Here is a 9,751-nt window from a genome sequence, read left to right as displayed (position 1 = left end):
CGACATATTATTGGGAAAGTAATCTGGAGGTTGTTTTGAAGCCGTGGGCAAACAAACATTGCGGTCGCAAACCATGGACGTTTCAGCAAGACTCAGCAACGTCTCACAAAGCGCGAGTGAACCAAGAATGGCTGAAAAACAACGTTCCGAACTTCATTACGACCACACAATGGCTCTCGAATTCACCAGATGCGAATCCAATGGATTATTCTCTCTGGGCCATTTTGGAGAGCAAGGTCCGTAGTAAAAAATACATCAGTCTCGAGATGCTGAAGAAAGCCATTGTCCGTGAGTGGAGCAAAATACCGGCAAGTCACATTCGGGCAGCTTGCGATTCGCTTTTTTGACCGTCTCAAGGCCATAGTTAAGGCAAAAGGTGGTCATATCAAGCAAAAGTGAATTGGTCCTGAATTTATGATTATTTTCACACATTTTTTACTTTAAAATAAATAAAAATAATTTTCCAAACCGAATTTATGGCTTTTTTAATTGGTTACGCTTCGAGTGCCGGATATATACCTAGCTCTATATCCATCTAATTTGGTTTCAGTTGTTACAAACTCCCATTAAATGAACAAAACCATTATACTCTGAACAAGATGTTATAAGTGTATAAAAATTGCAAAGAGAATTGCGTATTGCATAAAAGCATTTTATTTGAAGCTTCTATGTTTGTGGCGATCGCGCCGAATTTTATGGCCACTACGCGCAAAAACGTTAAAATGATAAATGGTCGAACGTTGCCAGCTCGAAGTTGCCGATATTTTTTCTCTGCTCTTGCATGTGTCGCCGTGTGTGTGTTTATTATTAATTCTAGCTTTGAGTGCATTCTAAACGCTCTGCTTCAGCTGCCGATACGGCACTGCACTTATTGCATGCCACTTCTATAGGATAGAGGGCCTAATGCACAACTCGGCTGTGGACATATTGGCAGTGATGCGTTGCGGCGCGTCGAAAGCATTAGATGCACAATTTGTTTAGAGAGGCGCTCGAAGCGCCACCTCAGTGGTGGCTGCCTGACACCAGTAAAGGCCAATCGGAGACCTGTTGTGGCGGACTGACGCTGTCGGCCAAGCCAAAATACTGCGGCCGCTGTAGTGTCTTAAGGCTACGTGTATCTATCGATTCACAGGTTTTCGTGTTAATTGAAAATTGCTCGCTAATGTTGCTTATCTGCTTATCGCTGGCAGTATACAGTTGCACGCAATGTTTCACGGACAACAACATGGATTGCGGTGGTAACTGTGATGGACACAATTTAAAAACAAAAACCGACAGCAGTGAAACATGCAGCTATTTCAGCGGCTGAACAATGTTCTTCGAACTGCTATCGCGTACTATGCCAGCCAAGCTCTGTGTCTACATATACCACTCCTCCGGCCAAATCAATTATCAAGAAGTACGTACGTGGCTATTCTTTAAATCTATACGCATTCACGCATGTATGTATGTGTATGCGTGCCACCACTTTTTATTTTATTATTTATTATTTTCGTTGACAATATACCAACTTGAAACGCACTTAAAGTTATCAACAAATAAACAATTTTCTATGTGTTTTTGATTCCTCTACACAGCGATAATTTTCGTGGCGTGTTTATACTTGGGTGTTATCCGGCTTTCTGTCTATTTATCAGCTGACCATTTTTGAAAAGGTTTTTGTGCGGGTGATTGATACGACTTGTTCAACATGGGTTTACAAAAAAGTATTACAATCTTGCATAAGTGTAAAAAGTAAAATTCCCAACATTGAAGTTTAGCTTTTACTACATGCCGATTTCTTAAACAGATTGTACCCACACTCCGCACTTTTATTGCTGAAAAATCATAATGTTTAAACTTCTGCAGAGAAATTACTTATAAGAAAACATTTAGGTGAAACTCTGTAGTAACTCTTGATGTGTCAAATTCGTTTTTTAGATTTGGTAGCATACGCACGCATGCTTGCAGTCTTCGGTATATCGGACGACGGTCTTTAAGCACCAGAACTTCAAGCGCAAAAACTCAACTCGGCATTCAACTGGGTCGATTTTAATTTGCTTAAATGAAATACTCATTTAAATTTTATTGACAAACAAATTGAATTGATTGATTTAAATGAATTTATGTGCGCGCAGCAATGAGTAAACCGCGTTGACTGCAATTCCAGTCAACGCCGAGAGAGCAACTCTGAGCAGTTACGTCCAAGTAACTAAGTACGCTTGTCTACTAACGAATAAACAATATGACTGCTGTTCCATTATTTCTTAGGGTTCACGCGAGCAACGCGAACACAGCCAATAAGTCCCAACAAAACTGTGCATGTTTATACATATGTATATACATATATGGGTATACTATATAAATGTCGTTGAGCTCAGCTAGGTCAGCTCAGCAGAGCGTACATTTCATTCTCAAATCAATCTGAATGTGAGTCTGTTTGCAAGTGCATCTCAGGTTTGCTGTGCAAAAAATGAAACTTTGCTTAAATATTTCAGTCAAGTCCAACAAAGGCAAGATTTTTTTCTATAGCCTAAATGCCAACAGCCACTGACTTTCTGTTATACTCGTATGTGAGAGTTTGTGCCACACTTACAGTACATCATTTGAGCAATTAGGCATAGTCTTAAGCTTTTGGACTCGAGGTCGGTGGATCGCATGTACATAAATAGAAACTGCGACAAATCAGAGTCAAATTGTTTTCATTTGCATTAGGTTTGGTTGAGCCATCAGTTCTTATTCCTTTTCGTTGATGTCAGCGAGCAAGTGACTCGCGCTAAATGTCGCCGTTAGCTGAAGCAATAAATTAGCCCAACCGTTTTGCCAATCGTTCAGCATAGGCCCTTTCTTACGAACACATGGCATATTCAAGTTTGATGATTGTGAATGTAAAAAGAGCAAAAAACCAAATGATGGAGTATGGAATTTGTGAAGAGGTGCCCGTGGCGAATATCGAATAAGATTTTTTAATTAGCCGTTGAGTACACTTCGGACACTTATGGTTATTCAAGTAATATTTATTGATTTACCAACGGCATTTCTGGCTGGCTTTTGGCCAAGTGGACGTTCGCATCTGGCGGGTCGCACCGTCTTCAGCGCCATAATAAGTGGTAATGAGGCATGGCAAGCAATATCCATTCGGAGCCGGCGTCAAAGAAGATAGTTGTTCTGTACTAAGTTTAAAGCAAAGGTGGACCATCTTTCGCACCGTTCGTCATGAATGAATTTTTTGAATGTTTGTCTGTTTGTTCTTATCTCGTCACTGTCATTGTCGCTACGAGTATTGCATCATAGTTTATTTATTTATGTATTTGTCCATTTAGTTTCGCGTGTTTCTTCCTTTTAAAGTTCCATTAGTTAAATTTGTAACTATCTGGTGTTTGAATACTAATTTCAAGCTTTAATTTTCACAATAGCATGTTTTACAACTTCACGGTATTTCACTGCTTATTACTCTATTAATGTATGGCAGAAAGCTTGAAACTCTTGTGTAAACATCAGGCCGACCCAGGGCGCATGTCGCCGTGCCATAGGAAACAATCCCGACCAGCTGTGGTGCGCCGTTCGATATTGTAAGTGGACCTCCGGAGTCACCCTGAAAATATGAGAATATAAGAATGAACGGAACTAAAAGAACTACAATATATTGATATAAAAGAGTTTCTTATAATTGTGCAGAAGTTTGTCACTGCCATAAATTCACTTAATAGTTTTACAAATAATTGTTAGATAAATGGAATCATACCACTTACCACACAAGCGCCGCGACCTCTTTCGCCGAGAGCGCACAGCTCATTGGCTGTTATGCGAAATCCACGTTGGGCACATTCCTGGTTCGATATGGTGTGATAATCTAACACTTGCAATCGTTCTGGCAAACCGGTCGATCCCGTAGGCGTCAGGGAGCCCCAGCCTGTCAAACGCACTGGCACTTTATCACCCACACGTGCTCGATTACCCAGCGAAATTGTGCTTATTGATGTTCTGGCCAAATTGAATGACGGAGTTACCTTTAACACCGCAATGTCATTAATAATTAATGAACTCGATGAGAAACCCGGATGGGAGCGCATAGCCACAACCCCATGGCGATCGCCACCATTGCGCCATGTCAATGTACCGACTACAACACTGATCTCATTCGGGTTCATCTTCGTTAAGCAATGAGCGGCGGTAAGAACGTGCTGAGCACTGATAATGGAACCACTACAAAAGTGGTGATAACGTCCACGTCGGTGCACCTGCAACGATACCTGGTACGGAACGATTTGTTCTACCGGCCGTCCGCCATTTATACGATTTACAGCGTCAGTGGCAAGCTCATCGGTTTGGTTTCCCAAGTCCCAGATATCAATTTCCTTTGAAGTTAGCTTTGTAAAATTTGATTTTTCTATAAAGGAAGCATTGCCTAAAGCAATGAAGATTAGTATACTGAACGCCGTTAACTTAAACATGCTGGAAGTGAGTAAGTATCCAATATCCGTACAAGAATAAGAAAGTTGGGACATAATAGTAGCTATTTATAAGCTTAAGGAAAATTGAAATATCATTATTATTTTCTTAACGATTATGTCGTCTCACAATCTCTTATAAATAAAAGTCATGGCATGTGACACAATTATGTTTTATTTATTTAATTTACTCTTTTATCGAGTTAAACAGTGCGGTTTTATTTGCCTCTTGTCTTCAGTACCGGCCAAGCGTTCATACTCCAGTTAGTTTATCAGGTGCCTGTTGGGTGAAAATTGGCGAAATGTTGTATGTGTCCATAAAACAGAGCCTACACATTCTCATTTATTTCAATACCTCATTTGTTTACAAGAACACAAGTTACCAAGTTACCAAGTTACCATGAACCGTAATACAGTCGATACCGAGCACAACCATGCACCGCAGTAGGACATAAATTATGGCTTGGCTAAGTTCGATGTCATACAGTGCGCGGAATCGCTCATGGATGTGCTTTAAATCTGCTAAGGTATGAGATATGAGTTCCGTAACTACTGTGGAACCAATAAATATGATTATTTTGGAAGATCTGCTCAATTTTTTTTAAAAAATTAGAACTTATGAATGTGTTTAAGGCAAATTAAAGAGTGAAGAGTATGTATTATTCTTTTATGGACCAATTGGGTTTGCGGAAATGCATTCGAAAATGAATAAAGCAGACTGTAAACAGTTATAGCCATTTTCGCCACACAAACCTGTGCGACAACCTGATTTTCGAATGGCTCGTTAAAGCCGCCTGAAATCAAAAACTTCGTCTTGTCTTTTGGCTGTTTATTTTCCACTGTTTGCCCTTAAAAAGATAAAAGCTGTAAGTGCACACAGCTTGAGTGTGGAGATTCTTGTTAATCCATAGATTTTGTTTTCACGTTATTTATAGGTCGCGTGTGCTTGTTACTTAATTGATGACAACAGGTAGGCGCTTCTGCTGTCACAAAACAAATTGCAACATGACAATCTTCTCTTACAATTATATAAATACCCAGTTGATAATGCTGTTGTTACCAATAAATATTGTGGCATGCGAATACGTTACAAGCATTGCGGTTACATTTATTTTCAGTACATCATGCTTGAAAATTCTGTGTGCCTACCAAATTTTCAATTTGTCCGTCTATCCAGTCAATCAATCGAAACATATTTGTATAGACATAGATGTGATTTCTCTTACAAAAAGACTTGCCATACGACAGCAGTCCAACCTGTTTGGTAAGATTTGCGGTAAGTAATGCACCACCAGAATCGCCCTAAATTATGAAATAACTAAGTACAAGGCTCAATATTTCGAATTCGTACATACATCGCAAGCTCCACGTCCGGTGGCGCTGTAAGCGCACAAATCAGTGCTGGTTACATAAGTAAAGCCCAACAAACGACAATCATTCGATTGAACTGTCGTGAATGCAACAATCTCCAGCATTCCCTTTGTTCGACCCCAACCAATAAGATATGTTTCTAGACTGTCTTCGACATTACCTCCGGATCGATAATCCACCGTATCAAAATGAACACCATCTATGGGCAACGGCAAAGTTAGACTAACCAGAGCGATATCATAACCTTGTAGAGGTGCAAAGGCCTTGTGCTGGATAACTTGCGCAACGTCGTAACGTTGCGCCGTGTTCTCTGAAAGATTTTGTACACCGGCAATCACCCTTAGATGTTTCGTTGGATGTTTTTGATAGAAGCAGTGCGCCGCCGTTAATATGACTTGCTCGTGAATGATGCTGCCGCCACATAGATGCCGGTACCTCCTACCGAGCTTCACTTGTATGGAGACTTGAAAAGGTACTTCAAAAGGCAGAAATCCGTTCATTGTCCCGTTGGCTTCCCTCAGCTGGTTGACCGCTATTATTTGCGAAAATTATCAGTTGTTTTCTACATTATATAAATATCTATTTACGCTTAGGGTTTATAAGATGTACCTTCTATGAATTTTTGATTTTCACTGATTAGTGCTACCAGGACCATCGGCAGGGTGCCTATGGTGAATATTACTAAAGGCTGCATTTCCTTTAGTCTACCTTATTTTTAGACCTTTAAAACCATACTGATTAGCAATAAGCCCGGCTAAAACGATTCAAAGCAAAAAATTTCTTATAATCGCAATTTTACAGAGTTACACAACCACATTTAGCTTCGAAGGGGTTCAGCTTACAGGGTACCGCCAAGCAATTGTTGCCAGAAACATCAAAAAACTTGTAAATAACTGATTCTTTGGTAAAGGGGGTTATTTCCTTTTTAATATATCGCATAACCTATACTGAGATTAAATTATATCCTTTAAAAGGCTGATTTTAAGTTTTAACAAAGTCTCTCCTGGCTTTCATTAGCTTTTACCACTTTGTATTAACAAGCAAACACCGTAACACCACAAAGCGACGGGCAACCTCAAGCATTGTGCAAAGGATTAGCTGTTTGTTGACAACATAAAGACGTGGGCAAACAAATGAGTTGCTGAAAGCGTACCAACAAGTTCACGCCACATCTGCGGGGTACGTGTGTGCATACACAAAGTTATGCAGTTCGAAGAATATAAAGACAAAAGCGGCAAGCGGGAACGAACAAGCAGAATCTACTTTGTAGAATGCACATGCCTCTGTGTGTGTGTGCCTTCTTTGCAGTTGCGGTTAATCATATTTTTTATAAGCAGCCATTTGTGTGTAGATATATGCGGCCCAGTTACATTTCTAGGATTAACGAATATGTCAACTTATGATTAAACGCCTCAAAGCTTTACAGTTAAAGTATAATAAAATACACAGTGGACATTTAACAAAGACGCGAACAATACCTCCACACATACATATGATATTATATTGATATTATATGTTAATTTTTGTAATCATAAGTAAGATTCATGTAAAATGACTACCATAAAAGAATTTTGACGAGATCTGACATTTTATTGCCGAAATAGTGGTTACAATTATACCTAGCATCTAATTAATTTACCGATTAATTAAATTCTGTCTAGTTTCATTAAGACATCTAATAGGCATTCTGACCGATTTAGTGGTCATTGCGTTTTTTATGGATTCACGAGTGATCCCTGCGATTAAAATCTGACTTTATATAATACGAGGGCTGCTATATATATTTCTGGCCTAGGCAACACTAAGTGTTGCCAGGTGCAATCTGACATTTCCATTGGAAAGTTTGACATTTTTTAGCATAACATCACTCAGAACGTTTTGTCATTTAATCGTGAATTGTTTTATTTACAGGGAATTAAAAAATTCATCTCGGCCAAAAAATGGAATTAACTCGTGAACATTTTCGTGCGATCATTTTTCACAACTTTCGATGACAAGAGTGCATCGATGAACTAAAATCTTTGTATGGCTATGAAGCACCATCCTATAGCACTGTGAAAAACTGTTACAACGAATTCAATCGTGGCCGACGCTCGCTCAAAGACGAATTCCGTGAAGGTCGTCCAAAAACAGCCGTTGTGCCAGAAAACATCGATGCCGTACGTGAACTGATAATGCAAGACCGTCATGTAACATACCTTCAGATAGAGGCATGCCTATGCATTTCTCCCACTAGCATACATTCGATATTGCATGAACACCTGGCCGTAAAAAAGGTTTGTTCTCGTTGGATCCCGCACAATTTGACAATCGCTCAAAAAAAAGGCTCATGTGGATTGGTGTAAAGAAATGCTGAAAAAATACGATCGCGGTGCTTCAAAAGACGTTTATAAGATCGTCACAGGTGACGAATCATGGATCTATGCGTATGAGCCCGAAACAAAACAGCAATCGACCGTGTGGGTCTTCCAAGACGAGCCAAGTCCAGCGAAAGTTGTTCGTGGAAGAAGCACCTAGAAGCAAGTGGTCGCCTGTTTCTTCGGCAAAACTGGTAATGTGGCGACTGTTCCGCTTGAGCAACGTAGGACGGTCAATTCTGAGTGGTACACCACCATTTGTTTGCCTAAAGTTTTCGGATAAATTCGAAAAACGAACAAGAGAAGACGAATCATTGTGCACCATGACAATGCCAGCTCTTTCACATCGGCTCAAACCAGCGCCTTTTTGACCGGCCAAAACGTCGAATTGATGGGTCATCCGCGGTACAGCCCTGACTTCTTCTTTTTATTCCCACACATCAAGAAAATAATGCGTGGTCAACGATTTTCGTCGCCAGAAGATGCTGTTGAAGCATTCAAAAACCATGTTTTGGAGGTGTCTCAATCGGAGTGAAAAAAGTGTTTCGAAAATCGGTTTGAGCGCATGCAAAAGTGTATAAATCTTGATGGAGAATATTTTGAAAAACAATAAAACCATTTTCGTTGATAAATATTCCTATTTTCATTATTAAGCCAGGAATATGTATATATAGCAGCCCTCGTATATGCATATTTAGATAGATATATGGTTACTTGAGTGATTTTCTATGTTTCAGTTGTTGTGGCGGTATAATAATAAGTATTTAGTATTTTAGTCATTAGTAAGAGTTTGGAAGCGCAAACTATACAATCTACAATATAAGTATGTTTAGAATTTTACGAGGACGTCTTCCATATAAACTTCCTTAACCTCAATTTTTTCCGATCTGCAAAATTGTTTCTCTCCACATGTGTGTGTACATTTTCAAAAGTATGGAATACATAACTGTGGTCGAAAGTCAATAATAAAAGATGATTCAAAGGGAGCATGAGGACAGAGAGAACTTAGAATAAATCACGTATATTAAATTTGAAAACCAACGGGTTTTACGACTTCACGGGCCATTTTTCTAATATTCTCTCCAAATCTGACAAATCATTTAACTTCGGTGTGAAACCAATAATTGTAAATATGTTTATGTGACGCTTAGTGATCAACGCAGGAAACTTTAATTTACATTCTGCTCTTAATTGCTTTCAGAACATCCATATGCCCTCTTTATCGGCTCTACATGTGATTTGTGCAGAGTAATCAATGGTATTGCGTAGGTGGTAGGTGTGAAATATTTCCGACATGAGTCAATTTAGCTTATTTGCGATCATGTGTGTAATGTCTTCACAGAAATCTAGTTTAATTGTCCTTGATGTTTATGTACTGTATGTATACACTCACAAGACTATCCCTTCTGTAGCATTTCGTTTGTATATCATCAGCAACAATTTTTGAGGCATATGCAAATTAGTTGAATCTCATTAAATCACTGCTGTTAATACATGCGAATACGTGTGGTCCAATTAAGTGGGAAAGCATTAAGAATCATGACACTGACCCGTGGCGAGTTGTGAATGAATAAGCAAACAAACAACACCAAA

General features: G+C 39.3%; 2 protein-coding genes across 2 annotated transcripts; both read right to left on the bottom strand.

The window, feature by feature from the left end:
• Positions 1-2,379: 2,379 nt before the first annotated feature.
• Positions 2,380-5,365, bottom strand: LOC105229511 (chymotrypsin-2). The gene is made up of 2 exons (XM_011209842.3): positions 3,732-5,365; positions 2,380-3,574 (listed from the first exon to the last, which is right to left on the bottom strand). The coding sequence occupies exons 1-2, from the start codon at positions 4,485-4,487 to the stop codon at positions 3,410-3,412; spliced, it is 921 nt and encodes a 306-aa protein (XP_011208144.2). The 5' UTR covers positions 4,488-5,365; the 3' UTR covers positions 2,380-3,409.
• Positions 5,366-5,513: 148 nt separating this feature from the next.
• Positions 5,514-6,563, bottom strand: LOC105229510 (plasma kallikrein). Its single transcript, XM_011209841.3, has 3 exons — positions 6,411-6,563; positions 5,786-6,333; positions 5,514-5,732 (listed from the first exon to the last, which is right to left on the bottom strand). Exons 1-3 carry the CDS (start codon positions 6,493-6,495, stop codon positions 5,553-5,555), a joined length of 813 nt encoding a protein of 270 aa, XP_011208143.2. The 5' UTR covers positions 6,496-6,563; the 3' UTR covers positions 5,514-5,552.
• Between the last annotated feature and the right edge of the window lie 3,188 nt (positions 6,564-9,751).

Source organism: Bactrocera dorsalis, chromosome 2 (assembly GCF_023373825.1).
Source record: "Bactrocera dorsalis isolate Fly_Bdor chromosome 2, ASM2337382v1, whole genome shotgun sequence".
NCBI lineage: Eukaryota > Metazoa > Arthropoda > Insecta > Diptera > Tephritidae > Bactrocera > Bactrocera dorsalis.
The sequence above is the reverse complement of the archived record's forward strand: the minus strand, read 5'-3'. Positions and strand labels throughout refer to the sequence as shown.